The 24,966-nt window shown below is 50.0% G+C and overlaps 1 protein-coding gene across 1 annotated transcript in view; it reads left to right on the plus strand.

Moving 5' to 3' along the window:
• LOC140424756 (nuclease EXOG, mitochondrial-like) overlaps nucleotides 1-17,881 on the plus strand; it is a 387,484-nt gene extending 369,603 nt beyond the window's left edge. The window contains exon 6 of the mRNA XM_072508135.1: nucleotides 16,135-17,881. Coding sequence (XP_072364236.1) covers nucleotides 16,135-16,596 — 462 coding nt within the window. The 3' untranslated portion in view covers nucleotides 16,597-17,881. The remainder of the gene's footprint in view (nucleotides 1-16,134) is intronic.
• Nucleotides 17,882-24,966: the final 7,085 nt, after the last annotated feature.

Raw genomic sequence — 24,966 nt, forward strand, 5'->3', positions numbered from 1 at the left:
TCCACTCTGAACCCCCGGTGAATGTTTGTGGATGTCTCCTCAGAATCCGCCCAGGTTATTGTCATGTGAGAGTTTCCAAGCTCCACTCCCAAAACACGCTTTAAAATCTTCTCTCATAATTATAATGCTTTGTTTGCATTCCAAAATTAAACAAAGCTTCTACTCCATCTTTAACAGCGAATCCATTCCAGGATTTCACACCAACCCCTTTTGGATTTCTTGACCGGCCGGCGTAACAGAGCATCCCGCCGCCCTGGTGGGGCAGAAATGTGGCACGGCGAGGCGGAGCATCCAGCCCAAGGTCTCCAACTGCTCTCAAATTACCTAAACTAATAGGTCAAAGCTTTTTACCGTACAAGGATCTCCAGTTGCTACGCAATGGCCACATACTTATGCCTTTCATTTATTTTTCAGGCTGCAACCCTCTCTAAGCACAATAGAGACCCAGTTGGAACTAACCAACCCCACACATTAACACCTTTGTCCAACATGAATCGAACAATAGGCTTTACCCTTCTAGCAGCAGAAACATTAAATGAAACACCTAAAACTACCTTATTTCTAATGTTTACCGATACAAATATAAATTCCTTAAAACTACCTTTGTTTTCCTAACAGTAAAGTCTCCATTGCCAGCCAGCTCTTCATGCTTCTTGTTAATTGTCACTCTCCCTAGACAGCCTTGCACTTTATGTTATAATTGTATTGTAGGAGTTGATCTGGCAACCAGGGTGAACGCTGACACATTTACCATGAAGCCAAGGAGCAGCAATCATGTTTTGCGCTGGCACATTCTGGCCATTTGGAGCCAGTCATTGCTCACTGCATGTTTGTAGTTTTGCCTTGAATCAGCTTGCTTTTGCTCAGCCCAGTTCTGCTGATTTTAGAATTTACTCAAACAGATTAGCGTCAACTTGACTTCCCTTTCAGCTTGGCTTGGCATTTTGTTCACTCCCTTTTCTCCCTCTCTCTTTACGAGGCGGTTCTTCTCTGGCAGACTGTCATTTTCTTACATTTGTTTGCCTGTTTGTTTTCTCTTGTGTTGTCATTCAATGTTTGTGGTTCTCTCTATTTGTAGTAATTGCTGCTACCTTTGTATCTAAAGGCAGCAGGAAGGATCTGGCACAGAATGGGCCTTTGTCCAGTGACATCGCCATCTCCCTATTTATAGCCTTCTGATAGGATGTGATTCCCATTTTCCAGACAATCATTACATTCTTTTATTTATTGGTAGCGAATCCAGAGAGCGCTTTGCTGTGGTTTGGGCCTATGTCACCTTCTCCTGTCGGAATCTGGGCTTCAGGTGATGTGTGACTGAGACTTGGGGCAGAGACGGCAATGGATAATGGAAAGCTGAATAACTTCAGGTGAAATTGCAGATGGTACATATTTGGTATCAGTAACCTTGAACAGCATAGGCCGGAATTTTCTCGCCGACAGCGAACACCGCCACCCCTGCCCGCCACGGATTTCCTGAGGCTAGGGGTGCATAGAACGCAACCCTGGCCAATGGCGGGCCAGCTCTGCTCCCGTGAAATATGCCGCAGAGACGCAGAAAATTCCCCCCCATGGACCGGAATTGTCCGGCCATTGCGATTTATTTTTCCCGTCGGCAGTGCACCCCAGCCAGCGGGTTTCCTGGCAGCGTAGGGTGGCTTCAATGGGAAATCCCATTGACAAGCGGCGGGTGTGTAGAATCCAGCGAAAGGTGCGCTCACCGAGGGTCACACGGCTGCCGAACCGGAGAATTCCACCCATAGTCTCAGTTTACTGACGCAGCTATCTGAGATGGCTACCTGCAAAGGACCATGGGAATTATGGCCAACCCAGGACTCAGACAGATACAGAGCTTCTGTGTATTTGACACTCGGGTAGCTAGACCTGATCGAAACCCCCGCTCATTTGCATTCTAATGGCCTGTTTTGTGAGGGCCACGTAGAATCCAGCACGAGTTTCAAGGATACAAAGAAATAACATTTATTTACAATAACATGTATATACATAACAGTAGCAACCTCACTTGCTGCTTACTCCTTCCTACTGGTTCCAAACTGGCCAGCTTTATTTATACAGGGAGTCTGCTAATGATTTCTCCGCCCCCCTCATTGGGGAAGCTCATACTCCCACAGGATTGGGGGATTGTCATTAGTCCCCAGCCAATGGTAAGCAGGCAGGTTATAACATCCCTCCCCCCCAAAGTCCAAGGAATCCACCGAAAACCCTGGCGAAGGAGGGCGTAGGACTCGTTTTGCCGCAGGCCGGACACCATTTGCATGAGGCGCTGGATCGGGCGGCGTGTAACGAGACGGAGACCGGCGCTTCCGTGATGAACGTCGTTACGGTTGTACATCCACGGCCCGTGGGCCCGAGGATTCCCCCTCTGATGCGTCCTGTGTCTCCATCTCGGAGTCAGAGTCTGCTGCCTCCGTCATGTCAGCGTCTCTATCTCCATTCGGTTCCGTAACGACCTGCGCAGGCTTTGAGTGAGGCACCAGAGGAAGATTCTGAGGACTACTTCCCATTGTCTCTGGTCTCTGCGGCTGTAGAAATGAGCTCCGGGGGCGGGGAATCTTTGGAAGGGATAGTTTTCTGGTCCGAACGTGGTCTACATGTTTGCGCTGGAGACGACCCTGGGCCCGTTTGGCGAAAGATTACGCCAGGGACCCACTGGGCACCACCAGCAAAATTGCGAACGAACACTGGGTCACCGGGCATAAACTGCCGAATCGGCCGATGCCGAGAAAAACCCTGTCCCTGCCGTTCTTGTGTGCGGCGTACTTTTGCGCCAATGTCCGGGAAAACCATACTAAGGCGGGTGCGAAGTCTCCGGCACATTAGGAGTTCTGCGGGAGCTACCCAGTCACCGCATGGGGGGTGGTCCTCTACGAAAACAAAAAGCGAGCCCGTCTCGTGTCCATTGACCCGGAAGACTGCTTCTTTAGGCCTCTTTTGAATGCCTGCACTGCGCACTCCGCCAACCCATTTGAAGCTGGGTGGTAAGGGGCAGTGTGGATATGGCGTATGCCGTTCATCTTCATGAACCTCGCAAGCTCCTCACTGGTGAATGGAGTGCCGTTATCCGTGACCAGCACCTCGGGGAGGTCATGTGTACTAAAAGACAAACGTATCTTCTCAATTGTTGTGCAGGACGTTGTGCCCTGCATCTTATGCATCTCTAGCCATTTAGACTGGGCGTCGATTAATAAAAGGAACATGGACTTCCGGGTCGCGGCGATGCTCCCGCAGAAACGGACTTTTGGGCCCGCTAACGGAGCCCCAACGGACCTGTAAAAAAAAAAAACAACCCGTGGGGAAGAACGGAGGAAGTCCCCTACAGCCCTGCATGGACTGGACCCGCAGTGAAACGGCGAGGAAAGCAGCCCTGGAGCAGCGGGAGAAGAAAGAAGAAAAAAACAAAATGGCGGCGCCCATGGACAGAGAGGAGATGAAAGAGTTCATCAAGTGGTGCTTCGAGGAGCTGCGTAAGGAGATGGTGGCGCCTATACTGGCAATGGTGGAAAAACTTGGAGCAACCCAGAAAGCCCAAGAGATGAAGATTCAGGAGATCCAGGAAAAAATTAGTGAGAACGACGACGAGTTCGTGGGCCTGGCGGAGAGAGTGGAGCGGCACGAGGCGCTGCACAGGACGTGGGCGGGAAGACTCGAAGACCTGGAGAACAGATCAAGGAGAAACAACTTGAGGATCCTGGGTCTCCCAGAAGGAATGGAGGGGGCCGATGCCGCGGCATATGCGGGCACAATGATCGGGACGCTGATGGGCGCGGAGGCCCCCCTGGGGTTGCTGGAGCTGGATGGGGCGCACCGAGTGCTAGCGAGGAAGCCCAATGCAAAAGAGCCGCCAAGGGCGATGATGGTGAGATTTCACCGGTTTACGGACAGAGAGAGGGACCTGAAATGGGCCAAGAAGGAACGGAGCAGCAAGTGGGACAATGCGGAGATCAGAATATACCCGGACTGGAGCGCGGAGGTCGCTAAGCGGAGAGCGGGTTTCAACCGGGCCAAAGCGGTGCTGCACCGGAAAGGAATGAAATTTGGAATGCTGCAGCCAGCGCGACTGTGGGTTACACATAATGGCCAACACCACTACTTCGAAACGCCCGAAGAGGCGTGGACCTTTATACTAGCTGAAAAATTGGACACTAATTGAGGGTTTGTGTGGGAGGGGGGTGTTTGAGGGTTGAAGTATGATGATTGTTGTACATAGGGGGTCAACCACGCGCAGGAAATGCTGTATGGGCTGGGGGAGAGGGACAAGGCCATGACAGGAGCTGCGCCATGGGGGGCAGGGCAGGCTTTGGGAAGCGCAGGGTTGTCTTTCCCGCGCGCGGCAAAAAAAAAAAGGCGGGAAGGGGAACAAAGGAATGTACATTGATTGGGAGATTCCCACACGGGGGGGGGGGGGGGGGTTAAAGGGATGGCGGGGGAAGCCGGGGTCAGCAGGTGTCTGCTGACTTACGGGAGGGATATGGGGGGAGCAAAAAAAAGCTAGACGGGGATCTAGCGGGAGGGGGGGGGCGGAAGGGGGGGGGGAGAGGAGGGAGGGGGGAAGGGGGGGGGGAAAAGGGTTGCTGCTGCACTGGCCGAAAGAGAACGGGACACAGAAGGGGTGGCTGGGACGGGGGTCTCCCAGCTGGGGGACTGGAGAGTGAGGGAGACGCGGACAAGGGACTGGCCCAGAAAAGGAGATGGCTAGTCGGCGGGGGGGAGGGGGGGGGGGGGGGGGGGGGGGAAGAGTCCCTCCATTCCGGCTGATAACGTGGAACGTGAGGGGTCTGAATGGGCTGGTGAAGCGGGCTCGTGTGTTCGCGCACTTGAAGGGACTGAAGGCAGATGTGGCAATGCTCCAAGAGACACACCTGAAGGTGGCGGACCAGGTCAGGTTAAGAAAGGGATGGGTAGGACAGGTATTTCACTCGGGATTGGATGCAAAAAATAGAGGGGCGGCAATTCTGGTGGGAAAGCATGTGTCATTTGAGGCCAAGACTATCGTAGCGGATAATGGAGGGAGATATGTGATGGTGAGTGGTAGGTTGCAAGGGACGTGGGTGGTGTTGGTAAATGTATATGCCCCGAACTGGGATGATGCGGGATTCATGAAGCGCATGTTGGGGCGCATTCCGGACCTGGAGGTAGGAGGACTGATAATGGGAGGGGACTTCAATACGGTGCTGGACCCAGCACTGGACCGCTCCAGATCAAGGACGGGAAGGAGGCCGGCGGCGGCCAAGGTACTTAGGGAGTTTATGGATCAGATGGGGGGAGTGGACCCATGGAGGTTTGCAAGACCGCAGGCCAGGGAATTTTCTTTTTTCTCCCACGTGCATAAGGCTTACTCCCGGATAGATTTCTTTGTTCTGGGCAGGGCGCTCAACCCGAGAGTGGGGGGGGACGGAGTATTCGGCCATAGCCGTTTTGGACCATGCCCCACACTGGGTGGAACTGGAGCTGGGAGAGGAGAGGGACCAACGCCCGCTGTGGCGGCTGGATGTGGGACTGCTGGCCGATGAGGTGGTGTGTGGGAAGGTGAGGGGGTGTATCGAAAGGTACTTGGAGGCCAACGACAACGGGGAGGTGTGAGTGGGGGTGGTATGGGAGGCGTTGAAGGCGGTGATCAGGGGAGAGCTGATCTCCATCAGGGCTCATAGGGAGAAGATAGAGGGAATGGAAAGGGAGAGGCTAGTGGGGGAGATCTTGCGGGTGGACAGGAGATACGCAGAGGCCCCAGAGGAAAGATTACTTGGGGAAAGGCGACGGCTCCAGACGGAGTTTGACCTGCTGACCACGGGCAAGGCGGAGGCACAGTGGAGGAAGGCGCAAGGGGCGACTTACGAGTACGGGGAAAAGGCTAGTCGGATGCTGGCGCACCAGTTCCGTAAGAGGGCAGCAGCGAGGGAAATAGGGGGAATCAAAGATGGAAGGGGAGCCACGGTTTGAAGTGCAACGAAAATAAATAAGGTATTTAAGGACTTCGATGAAGAGCTGTACAGATCCCAGCCCCCAGGGGGGGAAGGGGGGATGAGGCGATTCCTGGACCAGCTGGGGTTCCCGAGGGTGGAGGAGCAGGAGGCGGTTGGTTTGAGGGCACCAATTGGGCTGGAGGAGTTGAGTAAGGGTTTGGGGAGCATGCAGGCGGGGAAGGCCCCGGGGCCGGACGGGTTCCCGGTGGAATTCTACAGAAAATATGTGGACCTGCTGGCCCCGCTACTAGTGAGGACCTTCAACGAGGCAAGAGAGGAGGGAACCCTGCCCCAGACAATGTCGGAGGCGACAATCTCCCTGATTCTAAAGCGAGACAAGGATCCACTGCAATGTGGATCGTACAGGCCGATTTCGCTCCTCAATGTGGATGCTAAGCAATTGGCGAAGGTACTGGCCACTAGGATTGAGGACTGTGTCCCAGGGGTGATTCACGAGGACCAAACGGGATTCGTAAAGGGCAGGCAGTTAAATACCAATGTGCGGCGGCTCTTAAACGTGATAACGATGACATCGGAGGAGGGAGAGGCGGAGATAGTGGCAGCTATGGACGCGGAAAAAGCCTTTGACCGAGTAGAGTGGGAGTACCTCTGGGAGGTATTGCGCAGGTTTGGGTTTGGGGGAGGGTTTATTAGATGGGTTAGGCTCCTTTACAGCGCCCCGGTGGCGAGCGTAGTGACAAACCGGCGGAGGTCGGAGTACTTTAGGCTGTACCGAGGGACGAGACAGGGGTGCCCCCTGTCCCCCCTGTTGTTTGCATTGGCGATCGAACCCTTGGCCATATCACTTAGGGAGTCTCAGGAATGGAGGGGGATAGTCCGCGGGGGAGAGGAGCATCGGGTATCGCTATATGCGGATGACCTGCTGCTATACGTGGCGGACCCAATGGAGGGGATGGTGGAGGTCATGCAGACTCTGAAGGAGTTTGGAGAGTTCTCGGGCTACAAGCTTAATGTAGAGAAGAGTGAGCTTTTTGTATTACAGGCAGGGGACCAAGAAAGAGGGATAGGGGACCTACCGCTGAGGAGGGCGGAGAGGAGTTTTCGTTATCTGGGATCCAGATAGCCAGAAGTTGGGGGGCCCTACATAAACTGAATTTGACGAGGGTGGTGGAGCAAATGGAGGAGGATTTTAAAAGATGGGACATGCTCCCGCTCTCGCTGGCGGGTAGGGTGCAGTCGGTCAAAATGGTGGTCCTTCCGAGGTTTTTGTTCGTGTTTCAATGCCTCCCCATCGTGATCACCAAGGGCTTTTTCAAGAGAGTAGGTAGGAGTATTATGGGGTATGTGTGGGCAAATAAGACCCCGAGGGTTAGGAGAGGGTTCTTGGAACGCAACAGGGACCGAGGAGGGTTGGCTTTGCCAAACCTAGAGAGTTACTACCGGGCAGCAAATGTGGCGATGATCCGTAAGTGGGTTATGGAGGGAGAGGGGGCGGCATGGAAGAGGATGGAGATGGCGTCCTGTAAAGGAACGAGCCTGGGGGCGTTGGTAACGGCAGTGTTGCCGCTCTCGCCGATAAAATACACCACAAGCCCGGTGGTGGCAGCAACACTAAAGATCTGGGGCCAGTGGAGAAGACACAGGGGTGCAATGGGAGCATCGGTGTGGTCCCCGATCAGGGGTAACCACCGGTTTGTCCCGGGGAAGATGGACGGGGGCATCGGGCGGGGATAAGAAGAATGGGGGACCTGTTCATTGATGGGACATTTGCGAGCCTAAGGGCACTGGAGGAGAAATTTGAGTTACCCCCGGGAAATGCCTTTAGATATATGCAGGTGAGGGCTTTTGTGAGGCGACAGGTGAGGGAATTTCCGTTGCTCCCGGCACAAGAAGTTCAAGATAGGGTGATCTCGGGGGTATGGGTCGGGGAGGGCAAGGTATCGGAAATATACCAAGAGATGAAAGAAGAGGAGCAAGCGCTAGTAGAAGAACTGAAAGGTAAATGGGAGGAGGAGCTGGGGAAGGAGATTGAGGAAGGGCTATAGGCCGACGCCCTGGGTAGGGTTAATACCTCCTTCTCGTGTGCCAGGCTCAGTCTGATACAATTTAAGGTGGTTCACAGAGCGCATTTGACGAGGGCGAGGCTGAGTAGGTTCTTTGGGGTAGAGGATAGATGTGAAAGATGTTCAGGGAGCCCGGCGAACCATGTCCATATGTTTTGGTCAATCCCGGCATTGAAGGGGTTCTGGAGAGGAGTAATATCCCAGGTGGTGAAAGTCCGGGTCAAGCCAAGCTGGGGGCTAGCAATATTTGGAGTAGTGGATGAGCCGGGAATGCAGGAGGCGAAAGAGGCCGGAAGTAGCCCGGCGAAGGATCTTGTTATTGTGGGAGGAGGCGAAGCCCCCTAGCCTGGAGGCCTGGATTAACGACATGGCGGGGTTCATAAAATTGGAGAGAATCAAGTTTGCTTTGAGAGGGTCTGCACAGGGGTTTTACAGGCGGTGGCATCCGTTCCTAGAATATCTCACGGAGCGTCAGATGAAGGTCGATCAGCAGCAGCAGCAACCCTGGGGGGGGGGGGGGGGGGGGGGGGAGGAGGGGGGAACGAGAGACTGTTTGAGGGGATCGACGAGCGGGAGATAGCATGGAGGGTGGGGGGAAACGGTACGCGCGGCTAAGAGCCAGTGTATAAAGCTATGTAAATATACCATCTTGCCATGTATATATCTTGCTCAGGGAGAATTTTTTATTTTGTTATGGGGGGGGGGTTATTGTTTGCAAGGGGAAAAAATTGTGTTGTTAAAAAACCTTAATAAAAATATTTAAAAAAAATAAAATAAAAGGAACATGGATCCTTGAAAAGGGCCGGCGAAATCCGCATGCAAGCGTGCCCAAGGCCGCCCTGGCCATTCCCAGTGATGTAGGGGCGCGGCCGGCGGAAGCTTCTGATGCTCCTGATAAATGGAGCAGTTTTGGGCCACCTTCTCAATGTCGGCGTCGAGGCCTGGCCACCAAACATAACTCCGGGCCAACATTTTCATTTTGGTCACGCCCGGATGGCCATTGTGCAAGTCTCTTAGTATCAGCTCCTGTTCTTTTTCCGGGACAATCACACGCGTCGCCCACAAGAGGATGCCGTCTTCCACGCTGAATTCTGACAGCTTGGAGGAAAATGCCCGCAACTCGCCTGGGAGCTGTCTATGCTGCCCACCATACAGGACTATGTGTCGAACCTTTGACAGGACTGGCTCCGTCTGGGTCCACTCACAGATCTGAGATGCCGTGACAGGCAAGGTGTCCATAAAATTTAGGGTTGCAACCACCTCACCGGTTGTGGGGGTCGACATGGGGCCAGTCGATAAAGGCAATCGGCTCAGTGCGTCGGCATTTGCTATCTGCATTCCTGGTTTGTGCTCCAGAGAATACTCATATGCAGTGAGCAACAAAGCCCAGCGCTGGATCCGTGCGGAAGCAATGGGCAGTATTGGCTTATCCTCTCTGAAAAGTCCCAGCAGAGGCTTATGATCAGTCACGATAGTGAAGTGGCGGCCATACACGTACTGGTGGAAGCGTTTCACCGCAAAGACCACTGCCAGGCCCTCCTTCTCGATCTGCGCGTACTTTTTTTCCTCTGCAGTCAATGTACGGGAGGCGAAAGCTATCGGCCGCTCGGCCCCGTTCTCCATCTTGTGGGACAGGACAGCCCCAATACCATACGGGGGTGCATCACATGTGACGAGCAAAGGCTTTCCAGGATCATAGTGGGTTAGTAACCCAGACAACGGCAATTGTTGTTTTACCCGCCAGAAAGCGGCTTCTTGCGGCTGACCCCAAACCCAGGTGAGATTTTTCTTTAGCAGAAGGTGCAACGGGGTTGCCAGCTTAGTTGCCAGATTGGGGAAGAACTTCCCATAATAGCTTACGAGGCCGAGAAAAGAATGAAGATGCGAAGTGTCAGTTGGGGTGGGGGCCTGTTGAATCGCGCGCACCTTCTCTGCGATGGGGTGCAAACCTTCGCGGTCCACCCAATAACCTAGGTAGACTACTTCCTTCGCCTGAATGACGCACTTTGTGCGATGTAAACGGACTCCAGCCTCCGAAAAGCGTCTAAGGACAGCCTCCAGATTTTCCAAATGTTCCTGCTCCGACGACCCTGTGATCAAAACATCATCTAAGTAGACAGCGACACGCGGTATACCTCTCAAAATGCCTCCATAACGCGTTGAAAAATAGCGCAGGCAGAGGATACTCCAAAGGGCAAACATGTATGTTCATACAGGCCCCGGTGTGTATTAATTGTTACATATGGTTGGGAGGCAGGGTCCAGCTCCAACTGCAGGTAGGCGTGACTCATATCTAATTTTGTGAAGGAGAGTCCGCCTGCAAGCTTCGCATAGAGATCCTCTATGCGAGGCATTGGATATCAGTCGAGTCGGGAAGCCGTATTCACTGTAAGTTTATAGTCGCCGCACAAGCGAACTGTGGCATCTGGCTTCATTACAGGTACAATTGGTGCTGCCCAGTCAGCGAAACGGACGGGACTGATAATACCCAAAGTTTCCAAACGAGTGAGCTCCCCTTCTACCTTCTTGAGCAAGGCGTAAGGCACCGGAAATAGCGCCCGGAAATAGCGCGGCGTGGCTCCTGGTTCGACTTGGATACGGGCTACGGCCCCTTTTATTTTCCCCAAACCAGGCTGGAATACCTCTGGGTATCGTCCTAGCACCTCAGTCAACCCTCCAGAAACTGTTTGGAGGATGTGCTGCCACTGCAAGCGCAAATGGCGCAACCCGTCCCGACCCAACAGGCTGGGCCCATGGCCGCGCACCACGATAAGTGGGAAACGCCCCTCCTGGCGTCCATAAACAACAGGGGTCATCGTAGTTCCTGCAATGTCCAATGGTTCCCCCGTGTAGGTGGCCAACCTGGCCTGTGTGTCGGTTAATGGAAGGGTCTGTATACCCTGCCTGATGCGGTCGAATGTCCTCTGGGCGATCACGGAGACCGCTGCGCCAGTGTCCAGCTCCATCTCAAGCGGGTGACCATTGACCCGTACTGTCGCCTTCATGGGGGCCACACGGGGAGCTGCCACACAATGCAGCTGCAGGCAGTCGTCCTCCATCTCCACGTCCTCAGGAGTAGTCGCCGCAGGTTCATCCACATGGAAGGTACGGCCCCTGGGCTGGTCCCAGTTTAGGTTGGAACGACGGCGCCTCTGGCGCCCCCAGGACCGGCGTCCGTGACGGGGTCGGCGCCTACAAGTCTGACACGGACATGGCTCCTCATCCATTGGTTCTGGAGAAGGCTCCCTTCGGGGAGGAATGTCTGATGGCCACTGGCGTTGATCCGGACGTTGTCTCGCCCAAGGTACCGCAGGAGTGCGGGGGGACGTTTTCGGACAGAAGGGGTTGCGCCCCAAGGCATGCACTTCCATTCCCTGGATCTCCTGCACTCCCCGTTCTGCACTCTCTCGGGACAATACTATTTGAATGGCCTGTTGAAAAGTCATTGTTGGCTGAGCTAACAACTTTCTCTGGGTGGCCGCATTGTTAATACCGCAAACCAAACGGTCGCGTAACATTTCTGACAAGGTCTCACCATAGTCACAGTACTCCGCAATCCTGCGTAGCCTGGAACGCCGGCATCTCCACATCATGGATAGAAAGTCGGGAAGGGATTCTCCTGGGGTCCTCTCAGCGGTATTAAACTGGTAACGTTGGACTATCGTGGACGGGGTTGGGTTAAAATGCTGCCCCACTATATTCACAAGTTCATCAAACGTTTTGGTGTCCGGCGCAGCTGGGTACGTAAGGCTCCTAATCACCCCAAATGTATGCGGGCCGCAGGCAGTGAGCAATATGACCACCTGGCGCTCGTTTTCGGTGATATTGTTTGCCCGGAAATAGTAACACATCCGTTGTGCGTACTGGTTCCAGCTTTCCAGCACAGCATCAAAAACATCCAAACGTCCGTACAGGGGCATGGTATAATAGAAAACAACTTCCAACCTGTATCCAACAAAAATCCAGGGAGGTGGCTTCAGCAGTGTAGACAGCTATTCACTTTAACCCTCGTCGCCAGTTTTGTGAGGGCCACGAAGAATCCGGCATGAGTTTCAAGGATACAAAGAAATAACATTTATTTACAATAACTTATATACACACAACAGCAGCAACCTCACTTGCTGCTTATTCTTTCCTGCTGGTTCCAAACTGGCCAGCTTTATTTATACAGGGGGTCTGCTAATGATTTCTCCGCCCCTCCCTCATTGGGGAAGCTCATACTCCCACAGGATTGTGGGATTGTCATTAGTCCCCAGCCAATGGTAAGCAGGCAGGTTATAACAGCCTGTTTCCCAGAACAATAGGACTGCACTCTAGAAACCGATACAGCCACAGACTGATCGGCGCCACTCCCTTTACTCAGAGAGCCCAACTGCGAGGGTCAATGACCGCTAAGGACCCGCCCAGCCACCAAGGCACCCGCCCCTTTATTGGCCAAAATCGAAGGCAGTGATCAGAGCCTTGTCGAACCATTGGGTCCAAGATCAAGGACCGCCCCAAAGAGCACGAACTCCCAGAGGGATGAAAGGTGACAGCCATGTGTTCAGTCTCTTTTGGACCCGGCCTGTGCCAGCCCAACTGCAGCATAATGACCAGACAGCCAAGTTCAAGACCAACAATCGCTACCTGACAGATGAGCCCAGCAGAGACAGAGCCACTTCTTCAAACCAGCCACGTGAAATCAAGATAAAGGCCTTATCCACTTGCACAGTGCCGGTTGCCTGAAGTTAAGTATAGGCTATTGTAGTTGATAGATGTAGTTTAACTTGTAGTATATTGTGCTTGCATGTTGAAGTAACCCTTGTGTGTAAATAAACCATCTTTGAACTTGAACTGACTAACTGGTTGTGTTGTCATTTGACCGATATACGGAAAGCCTTGTGGTTCAGTAAGAAAAATACAAACACCCACAGTATTGGCGACGCTGTTGGGACATAACATCATATCATAAAAAGAGCCTCAGTGTCATATTGGCGACTCTCAAGAGCAACATTATTGGTGATGCTGGTGGGATAGTATTCCATTAAATTGCCAACACTGAGTTACATCAGTACCATAAAGAAGGCAAAATAATTATTTAGGTTTAATTAATTCTGGGATACAATATCGACACGAACAAACTTGCAATGCTTCCATAATATATAACTCTTGTTTCACCTACGAGTGACATTAGTGGTTTACATTTGCGATCCAAACACTTTCATTGTATGTCTCCCTGTCGCTGTGTTGCGTTGTGTTTTGAGCTAAGCTACATGTTCAATACATGGCATTGAAGGAAATCTGTCAACCTTTGACAGCTCGGTAATTATTAATGCTGCAGTTGGCTTGTGTACCAGCAAAACACAACTCATCTGGAGACTACCTGTTGTCATCTCCTGTGACATAGAATGTGTTGATATCAATTGAAATGCCATTTAAGTGAATAATTAGACTGATGTAAAGACAATACTAGCAGCCATGAGCCTCCCTTCAATACAGCACACGTATTCTGATGATCAAATCTATGCAGCTGTCATTCGGATCCGCTTAAATTGCCGGTGCAATAGCTTCAGAAAACAGAGTGTGTTGTGTCGCTGTCTAACTCACCGTGCCTCCTACTTGATGTGAGAAGTAGAAGCTTTCCTCTAAACCAGGCCTTTATAGGGCGGAGAAATGGCAGATGGAGTTCAATCCGGGCAAATGCGAGGTGATGTATTTTGGAAGATCCAATTCAAGAGCGAACTATACGGTAAATGAAAAAGCCCTGGGGAAAATTGCTGTACAGAGAGATCTGGGTGTTCAGGTCCATTGTACCCTGAAGGTGGCTGTGCAGGTCGATAGAGTGGTCAAGAAGGCATACGGCATGCTTTCCTTCATTGGAAGGGGTATTGAGTACAAGAGTTGGCAGGTCATGTTACAGTTGTATAAGACTTTGGTTTGGCCACATTTGGAATACTGCGTGCAGTTCTGGTCGCCACATTACCAGAAGGATGTGGATGTTTAGGGGAAGGTGCAGAGGAGGTTCACCAGGATGTTGCGTGGTATGGAGGGCGCTAGCTATGAAGAGAGGTTGAGTAGATTAGGATTATTTTCATTAGAAAGACGGAGGTTGAGGAGGGACCTCATTGAGATCTACAAAATCATGAGAGGTATGGACAGGGTGGATTGCAAGAAGCTTTTTTCCCCAGAGTGGGGGACTCAATTTATAGGGATCACGAGTTCAAGGTGAGAGGGGAAAAGTTTAAGGGAGATATGTGTGGAAAGTTCTTTACGCAGAGGGTGGTGGGTGCCTGGAACGCATTGCCGGCGGAGGTGGTAGAGGCGGGCATGTTAGCGTCATTTAAGATGTACTTAGACAGATACATGAATGGGCAGGGAGCAGAGGGATACAGATCCTTAGAAAATAGGCGACAGTTTTAGATAGAGGATCTGGATCGGCGCAGGTATGGAGGGCGGAAGGGCCTGTTCCTGTACTGTAATTTTTCTTTGTTCTTTGTTCTCTTTGTTCAGTGTTTTTCAAACTTTTTTTCCCGGGACCCACTTTTACCAACAGGCCGATTCGCGACCAATGCTGGCCGACCATCGCAACGCACCATTTTTGTTTACCCTTAAAACTGCAGGTGAGGCTGCTTGGTCCTCACGATCTCACTCCATCAGGTTCACAGGAGGAGAGGGCAATGCGCATATCAGGTGCAGTGTTCAGCCGGTTCTTTTGTGCCGTCTTCATCTTTGTGAGGTTGGAAAATCCAACCTGGCAAATGTAGGTCATTGTGAAGGGCAATAGCAACAAAATGCTTATTTTACTCAGCATGGATACTCCTCGGAGACGCTACTCCAGTCTCATGGATGGTGGTGTGTTTTTAATGTGCTGTCACAGGTGAGGCGCACAAGTTCAATCTCTACATTTGGAATCAGCTGTAGTGGGCGGCACAATAGCACAGTGGGTAGCACTGTTGCTTCACAGCTCCAGGGTCCCAAGTTCGACTCCCGGAATGGGTCTGTGTGGAGTCTGCACGTTCTCCCTGTGTCTGCGTGGGTTTCCTCCGTGTGCTCCGGTTTCCTCCCACAAGTTCCGAAGAACGTGTTGTTAGGTAGTTTTGACATCCTGAATTCTCCCTCGGTGTACCCTAACAGGTGCCGGAATGTGGCAACTAGGAGCTTTTCACAGTAACTTCAGTGCAGTGTTAATGTATGCCTACTTGTGAAAATAAAGATTATTATTATAAAAAGTTAATAATTGACTCTGAGGTCTCAAACTCAAAATACTTTTTCAGCCACCTCTTCTCTTTCAAAATCTGAAACTTCTCCTCTGGAAAGTAGTCACAGAAACTGTTAATCAGTACTGCCAAATGTAACTGAATAAGGTTCTTCACAGTTAAGTCTTTACAGGTCCAAATGGAGCAGGGATAATCACAGGTTAAAGAGACTCTCTCCAGTTGCTCCATCTGGACCTGTAATGACTTTAAGTTTGTACCGATCCTCTGAAAAATCGCCCGACCTTCGACCACTCCCCATCAACCCTGAAATCCCACCTAACCTTTGGCCACTAAGGGCCAATCCACGTAACCTACACATCATTAGACTGTGGAGGGAAACTGGAGCACCCGGCGGAAACCCATGCAGACGGGGAGAAAGTGTAAAGTCCGCACAGACACCCGAGACTGGAATCGAACCCGGGTCCCTGGTGCTGTGAGGCAGCAGTGCTAACCACTATGCCACTCTGCCGCCCATTTAGTTGGTTCCCTAAATGTGACATAGATGTGGATTGAAGTAAATGGAACATTGAAGTAAATGAAAAATGCGTCCCAATCTACTGCCCCAAGCAAAAACCACAACCGGCATTCTTACATGCCTCAAGAATGCCCCAGGCCAGGTGTCTGCTCCGAAGTATGGCCCGCACCTTGTGACAAAGGACTGAAACTGGGGCATGATGAGATAAAGAAATGACTTGTTGCCAATTGATAAAAGAAAATAGTTTTTTAAGTAAAAAGAAGTGATTACCATCTGCAATTGCTGAACTGCTAACCTTTCGTCCTCTGTGATTTCCAGCCTTTTTCTGTTTTGTTAGTTTCCCACCACTTGGGTTTTCCTGTTACCTGTGGCGTCAACTTTTCCATTGATTGCTCAAGCTTGGTCTGTTTCTCTACATTCAGGTGATCGGGAAGAATGAAGTTGCTGTACCGACACACCTGTACAAAGTCATTCTCGCTCAGAAGAGCAGCGCGCCGTCTGCATTGCTGGCTCTGGGGGCCTTTGTCGTGCCCAATAGACCAATTGGCTTTGACCACCAGCTGCCTGAATATCAGGTGGACCTACGGGACCTGGAAAAGATGTCGGGGATCACTTTCTTCCCAGCCTTGGACAAAAGCAGACAGTGCCGCGATCTCTGCGCCACCGACACCTGCAAGCTGCTGAGCTTTGCTGAGTTTAACCGGTACATCGCCGGGCGGAACGTGCAGAACGCCAAAACTTTGCACACTTTGGAAAAAGTCATGGCCAAGCTGCAGGAAAGTGGGATTGAGCCGGATGAATACTTGCAGAACCTGTACCAGAAGAAAAAGCAAGAGGTGGAAGTGAAGGAAGCAGGTGAAGGCAGAGCAGCCAAGGGCGCTTAAAACTTGTCAAGATCCTTTGTGTATGCTAATATGAGACGTATGCAGTTATGCATACATTCTGTCTGCTTACACATTAATGTATATTATGTGCCGTTATGTAATGACATTCTATACACGTGGGTTTGTACTGACGAATGGAGTGCACAGACATCCGGAGCATACAAATATGTACTGACATGGTCTATAGATATGTACTGTCATGGTATGTGACATTATGTGCTCACTAACATAACATAAGTTACTGCAGATATGTACTGACAGACATGTGCTGTTAGATTCTGATGTGCGGTGTATGGAGCATTGTGTACAGTTTACGTGGATACAGAATGAGAAGGGATTTGTACCAATACATTCTGATGTATGGCATGTATGATTATGTACAGATGTGGCTTTGCACTGACGTTAGATATAGCTAGCTGTGTACGGATGAGGTAAATCTTGTTTTGCATTTTTTTTTTACAGTTGTCTATTTTAATCCACACGTTTAAAAACAATATTCTTTTTGTTACTCTGGACCATGTACCACTCCCTAGAGGACAGAAATGTTTGCTCATGCTCTCCAAGCCAGATTTCCCATTCTCAACAGTGCCAACCATTGTGCTACCATGCCACCCTGCTTCCGAATGTTAAGTTCATCCACCTCCGTGCTGTACAGAATGATCCCCTCTGGTTGCCTGCATAACAGCGGTCAGTCTCAATCAGCCTCAGTGACTCTGGGCCAGAAAGGTGCTAGTTTAGGTCCTACTTCAGGGACTTGAGCACAGACATTTCAGTGCAGGTATAAGGCTGTGTTGCAATATAAATTCAAGTCCTTTTTGCAATGAAGTCTGCGAATGGTCAATGTTGTGTCACCGAGGTGGTCCAGTTGATCATTTGATAAGTTATTGAACGTGAGTGTGCGAGCAGCAGCCACTTGTGATGGACTCTGTCAAAACAGCCACAATGTCTACATTAACCAGCGTCTCAGCACAGTTACAAAAAAAAAACTTGTTTTTTAAGGTATTTGACAACCCAACCAGAAGGAAAATGAGAAACTTGTTACACAATAAGTTGTTGTGAGTTTGAACGCACTGCCTGAGAGGGTGGAGGAAACCAATTAACTTGTAATTTTTGAGAGGGAATTGGATAAATACTTGAAAATAAAAATAAAATATTCTGTGGGCTATGGGAAAGGGCAGTCGAGTGGGTCTAATCGGATAGGCCGATCACAGGCCAGACCAGTATGATGGCCAGAATGGCCTCTTTGTGCGCTGTAACTATCTGTCATTAAACAAAAATACAATAATTTTATTTTGTTATTCAGATCATTTCTTACACAGGTCACATAGTCGTGTTATATCTTGGGTGTTGGAGGCATCTTTGCTTTCTAGCAGGTGGCAGCCACTTTGCTAAACGCTCACAGATCGAAAACAAAAACTGACCTTTACGTAGAAAATAGGACCGGGAGGAGGCCATTCGGCCCTTCGAGCCTGCTCCGCCATGCCTTGTGATCATAGCTGATCATCCAACTCAATAGCCTGTTCTTCCACTCCTCCCCCCATGAGACTTTCGGGAATGAAATTTATATTTACATACCAATGTAAGAAGCTGCCGTTCAATTCAGAAGGCTGTCTGTACAGGGCTAAGCATTGCAGCTAGAAGGGGCCCTTGGTCGAGGTGTTGTTTGAGAAATGCATCATTTGCTGTAGTAAGCCCCCGGGGGCTGATGAATTTCTCCTTTATTGCTGACGTGAGCCTGGAAGGAAAAAACATGATCTAACATTGCCGAAGTTGGATTCCTTATGACATTGGATACAAGTAATCGGGCTTAATTTTTAATCCTCCGGCTCCAGAAATGCAGAATCGTTGGGCTTGCCCCGCACTTAAACGGGTAGCACGTCCACATCACACAGCAGATGGCAGACAGAAGAGGACTGCGAGCATTCCTCTGTGAGAAGCAATGCCCATTAATACTCCATGGTGCGTATTGTTTATCATGTGTCGGTGATCACTAGACTAGCACAGCCTGAAGATTGATTCAGGAGGACCGGCTACTGTGGCTCAGTGATGTGGAGCAGATTGTCCGTTCACATCCAGCATGGCAGCAGCCTTCTGCAAACATAGCAACAGACTCAAAAATGGGCTTAAACCACCTCCATGAAATTTGCGAGGCCTTGACCTGCTTTCAGGGTTCATGGGGTGACCAGAAATAGCCTGTGCTTTGGGACCTACTGATAAATGCATTGCCTGGTGTCCCACAGAGCCTTAAAGACTAAGAAGGTTCCAGGTTTGAGTACTGTTATGTCATGGGCTATGTTGCTGGACCATTAGTCCGGAGCATGAGAGTTCAAATCCCACAACAGCCGTTTGACATTTGAATTCAGTCTAAAGATATTTGGAATTTGTTTGGTTGGCCGAACAGTGTAAAAGAAAAAGTGGCCAAGATGTCAGGTTTTTATTGAAAAAGAACAAGCTGGTTCACAAGGACACCCTTTGGGTAAGAAAACCTGCAGTCCTTGCCCGGCCTAGTCAAAGAACAAAGAACAAAGAAATGTACAGCACAGGAACAGGCCCTTCGGCCCTCCAAGCCCGTGCCGACCATACTGCCCGACGAAACTACAATCTTCTACACTTCCTGGGTCCGTATCCTTCTATTCCCATCCTATTCATATATTTGTCAAGATGCCCCTTAAATGTCCCTATCGTCCCTGCTTCCACTACCTCCTCCGGTAGTGAGTTCCAGGCACCCACTACCCTCTGCGTAAAAAACTTGCCTCGTACATCTACTCTAAACCTTGCCCCTCTCACCTTAAACCTATGCCCCCTAGTAATTGACCCCTCTACCCTGGGGAAAAGCCTCTGACTATCCACTCTGTCTATGCCCCTCATAATTTTGTATACCTCTATCAGGTCGCCCCTCAACCTCCTTCGTTCCAGTGAGAACAAACCGAGTTTATTCAATCGCTCCTCATAGCTTATGCCCTCCATACCAGGCAACATTCTGGTAAATCTCTTTTGCACCCTCTCTAAAGCCTCCACATCCTTCTGGTAGTGTGGCGACCAGAATTGAACACTATACTCCAAGTGTGGCCTAACTAAGGTTCTATACAGCTGCAACATGACTTGCCAATTCTTATACTCAATGCCCCGGCCAATGAAGGCAAGCATGCCGTATGCCTTCTTGACTACCTTCTCCACCTGTGTTGCCCCTTTCAATGACCTGTGGACCTGTACTCCCAGATCTCTTTGACTTTCAATACTCTTGAGGGTTCTACCATTCACTGTATATTCCCTACCTGCATTAGCCCTTCCAAAATGCATTACCTCACATTTGTCCGGATTAAACTCCATCTGCCATCTCTCCGCCCAAGTCTCCAGACAATCTAAATCCTGCTGTATCATCAGACAGTCCTCATCGCTATCCGCAATTCCACCAACCTTTGTGTCGTCTGCAAACTTACTAATCAGACCAGTTACATTTTCCTCCAAATCATTTATATATACTACAAAGAGCAAAGGTCCCAGCACTGATCCCTGTGGAACACCACTGGTCACAGCCCTCCAATTAGAAAAGCATCCCTCCATTGCTACCCTCTGCCTTCTATGGCCTAGCCAGTTCTGTATCCACCTTGCCAGTTCACCCCTGATCCCGTGTGACTTCACCTTTTGTACTAGTCTACCATGAGGGACCTTGTCAAAGGCCTTACTGAAGTCCATATAGACAACATCTACTGCCCAACTCCATCAATCATCTTAGTGACCTCCTCGAAAAACTCTATCAAGTTAGTGAGACACGACCTCCCCTTCACAAAACCGTGCTGCCTCTCACTAATACGTCCATTTGCTTCCAAATGGGAGTAGATCCTGTCTCAAAGAATTCTCTCCAGTAATTTCCCTACCACTGAAGTAAGGCTCACCGGCCTGTAGTTCCCGGGATTATCCTTGCTACCCTTCTTAAACAGAGGAACAACATTGGCTATTCTCCAGTCCTCCGGGACATCCCCTGAAGACAGCGAGGATCCAAATATTTCTGTCAAGGCCTCAGCAATTTCCTCTCCAGCCTCCTTCAGTATTCTGGGGTAGATCCCATCAGGCCCTGGGGACTTATCTACCTTAATATTTTTTAAGACACCCAACACCTCGTCTTTTTGGATCACAATGTGACCCAGGCTATCTACACCCCCTTCTCCAGGCTCAACATCTACCAATTCCTTCTCTTTGGTGAATACTGATCCAAAGTATTCATTTAGTATCTCGCCCATTTCCTCTGGCTCCACACATAGATTCCCTTGCCTATCCTTCAGTGGGCCAACCCTTTCCCTGGCTACCCTCTTGCTTTTTATGTACGTGTAAAAAGCCTTGGGATTTTCCTTAACCCTATTTGCCAATGACTTTTCATGACCCCTTCTAGCCCTCCTGACTCCTTGCTTAAGTTCCTTCCTACTTTCCTTATATGCCACACAGGCTTCGTCTGTTCCCAGCCTTTTAGCCCTGACAAATGCCTCCTTTTTCTTTTTGACGAGGCCTACAATATCACTCGTCATCCAAGGTTCCCGAAAATTGCCGTATTTAGTCCATATGTGACCCAGTCATGCCAAGACACTCATCTGTATCAGGGCAACTAGGAGTGAGCAAAAGAAAAATGTCTTGCCAACAATTCCGGCTTCATAAGAACATAAGAACTAGGAACAGGAGTAGGCCATCTGGCCCCTCGAGCCTGCTCCGCCATTCAATGAGATCATGGTTGATCTTTGTGGACTCAGTTCCACTCTCCGGCCCGTACACTATATCCCCGAATCCCTTTATTCTTTGGAAAGGTATCTATCTTTTTCTTTAAAACGTTTAAAGAAGGAGCCTCAACTGCTTCACTGGGCAAGGAATTCTAGAGATTCACAACCCTTTGGGTGAAGTTCCTCCTAAACTCGGTCCTAAATCTACTTCCCCTTATTTTGAGGCTATGCCCCCTAGTTCTGCTTTCCCCGACCAGTGGAAACAACCTGCCCGCATCTATCCTATCTATTCCCTTCATAATTTCATATGTTTCAATACGATCCCCCCACATCCTTCTAAACTCCAATGAGTACAGTCCCAGTCTACTCAACCTCTCGTCATAATCTAATCCCCTCAACTCTGGGATCAACCTAGTGAATCTCCTCTGCACTCCCTCCAGTGCCAATATGTCCTTTCTCAGGTAAGGAGACCAAAACTGCACACAATACTCCAGATGTGGCCTCACCAACACCTTATACAATTGCAGCATAACCTCACTAGTCTTGAACTCCATCCCTCTAGCAATGAAAGACAAAACTCGATTCGCCTTCTTAATCACCTGTTGCACCTGCACACCAACTTTTTGCGACTCGTGCACCAGCACACCCAGGTCCCTCTGCACAGCAGCATGTTTTAACATCTTACCGTTTAAATAATAATCCATTCTGCTGTTATTCCTCCCAAAATGGATAGCCTCACACTTGGCAACATTGAATTCCATCTGCCAGACCCTAGCCCATTCACCAAACCTATCCAAATCCTTCTGCAGTCTTCCGGTATCCTCTGCACTTTTTGCTTTACCACTCATCTTAGTGTCGTCTGCAAACTTTGACACATTGCATTTGGTCCCCAACTCCAAATCATCTATGTAAATTGTGAACAACTGCGGGCCCAACACTGATCCTTGAGGGACCCCACTAGTTACAGGTTGCCAACCAGAGAAACGCCCATTTATCCCCACTCTCTGCTTTCTGTTAGTTAACCAATCCTCTACCCATGCTGCCACTTTACCCTCAATGCCATGCACCTTTAGTTTATGCAGCAACCTTTTGTGTGGCACCTTGTCAAAAGCTTTCTGGAAATCCAGATATACCACACCCATTGGCTCCCCGTTATCTACTGCACTGGTAACGTCCTCAAAAAATTCTACCAAATTAGTCAGACACGACCTACCCTTTATGAACCCATGCTGCGTCTGCCCAATGGGACAATTTCCCTCCAGGTGCCCCGCTATTTCCTTCTGAATGATAGATTCCAGCATTTTCCCTGCAACCGAAGTTAAGCATACCGCCCTATAATTAGGGGCAGCACGGTAGCATAGTGGATAGCACAATTGCTTCACAGCTCCAGGGTCCCAGGTTCGATTCCCGGCTTGGGTCACTGTCTGTGCGGAGTCTGCACGTCCTCCCCGTGTGCGCGTGGGTTTCCTCCGGGTGCTCCGGTTTCCTCCCACAGTCCAAAGATGTGCAGGTTAGGTGGATTGGCCATGTTAAATTGTCCTTGGTGTCCAAAATTGCCCTTAGTGTTGGGTGGGGTTACTGGGTTATGGGGATAGGGTGGAGGTGTGGGCTTGGGTAGGGTGCTCTTTCCAAGAGCCGGTGCAGACACGATGGGCTGAATGGCCTCCTTCTGCACTGTAAATTCTATGATAATTACCCGCTTTCTGCCGACCTTTTTTAAACAGTGGTGTCACGTTTGCTACTTTCCAATCCTCTGGGACCACCCCAGAGTCTAATTCGCGAGGATCCCCCCCCCCCCCCCCCCCCCCCCCCCCCCCCCGCCCTGGAAAGGTTCCATCCCTCAGTCACACTCACTTTGCTAATCCTAACTGGGGATTTAGGTTCAGTATCCTGAGCTGGGGGCTTGGGAACATCAGCTGCTGACTCTGCTTCACAACACTATCCACTGGTACCGGCCGTGCAACGTTTGAGTGTAAAGTTCCCTCAAGGCCAAATGGCCTCCAATTACTGCTGAATAAGATTACGCATGAAGGATGACCCAAGTGACTCAGAGGTTGGAGGGTATCAGTGCATTTAAGACGCTGGGAGGTTCCAAGGAACAAAGTGACCTTGGCTGGTTTGTCCATAGATCTCTGAAGGCAGAAAGGCAGGTTAATAGGGTGGTGAAATAGACGTACGGGACACTTGTCTTTATCAATCGAGGCATAGATTACAAATGCAGGGAGGTCATGTTGGAGTTGTATTGAATATTGGTGAGGCCACAGCTGGAATACTGTGCAATTCTGGGTGCCACATTATAGGAAAGACGTGATTGCACTGGAAGGGTTGCAGAGGAGATTCACCAGAATGTTGCCTGAGATGGAACAGTTAAGTTATGAAGAGAGGTTGGATAGGTTTGGGTTGTTTTCCCTGGAGCAGAGAAGTTTGAGGGATAAACTGATCGAGGTGTATAAGATTATGAGGGGCGTCGACAGAGTGGATAGGGAGTAGCTGTTCCCTTTAGTTGAAGGGTCACAAATTGAGGGGACACAAGTTCAAGGTGAGGGGCAGGAGGTTGAGGGGGATTTGAGGAAAAACATTTTTACCCAGAGAGTGGTGACGATTTGGAATGCACTGCCTTGGAGGGTGGGAGAGGCGGGTTCTTTAAAAAGTACCTGGATGAGCACTTGGCACATCATAACATTCCAGGCTATGGGCCAAGTGCTGGCAAATGGGATTAGGTGGGCAGGTCAGGTGTTCTTCATGCATCAGCGTAGACTCGAAGGGCCTCTTCTGCGTTGTATTATTCTGTGATTCTGAAGAGCTAAAGGAAGGAGGGGAGAGGCTAAGAGAGATTTGCTTAAGCTGTCAGTTGCCAGTGTATGGAATGCACCACCAGAGACTGCTAGGAACTGAACTCTTCATAGCTTTCACAAGGGAAGTGGATAAACATTCAAAAAATTAAAATGACATGGGAGAGAAGATGCAGCTAGCTTTTTCAGATAAAACACAGCTCCGGAGCTATGCTTAAAATGTCTCGGAGCTGAAGATATATGGCACCATATGTATTTTGACTGTTTATGTCACAGCCGTACTTACCAATGGTGCTGGAAACTGCCTAGCAGAAAACAGCAATAAATTAACATTCTTCTTGAACTATATAAAGAATGATGAATAGTTGCCCATGAGCTCAAGGTATTGTATTGGCGTTCCTTGCTTGTAGTGTGACATTCCTGTCCTGTTGAAGCGTCTCAGCTATCTAGATGATATTACAAGCCCTGCATCGCCAGCTGAAGCTTTGTGCCTATCACTTTAAACATTCATGCTTAGGGAAGCCTGCACTAAAGCCTACTGCCACCCATGGCCCTGGCTAGACCTTGAGCCTGTCTGACCCCAGCATAGTAGGGGCCCAGTATGAGCTTTCCCTCAGGCTGCCGTTAAAGGTCAGAAGCAATCCCTTCCCCACCCTGCTGTTGCGGTTCATTTTGCACCCACATAGCAGGTGAATCCTGACAACGCCAGACTGACCCCTATAGCTAAAACCTCTTGTGTACCTGGATCAGGATTATAATGGGCTGTTTGGCAGGAATTCTTTTTTGGGCCTCGTCTCACTCAGTCTTGCTTAAAAATGAAAAAGATTCCATTATAGCGCCATTCGCAACCTCAATACGGTATGTGGCGC

The sequence above is a fragment of the Scyliorhinus torazame genome, chromosome 6 (assembly GCF_047496885.1).
Source record: "Scyliorhinus torazame isolate Kashiwa2021f chromosome 6, sScyTor2.1, whole genome shotgun sequence".
Lineage (NCBI taxonomy): Eukaryota > Metazoa > Chordata > Chondrichthyes > Carcharhiniformes > Scyliorhinidae > Scyliorhinus > Scyliorhinus torazame.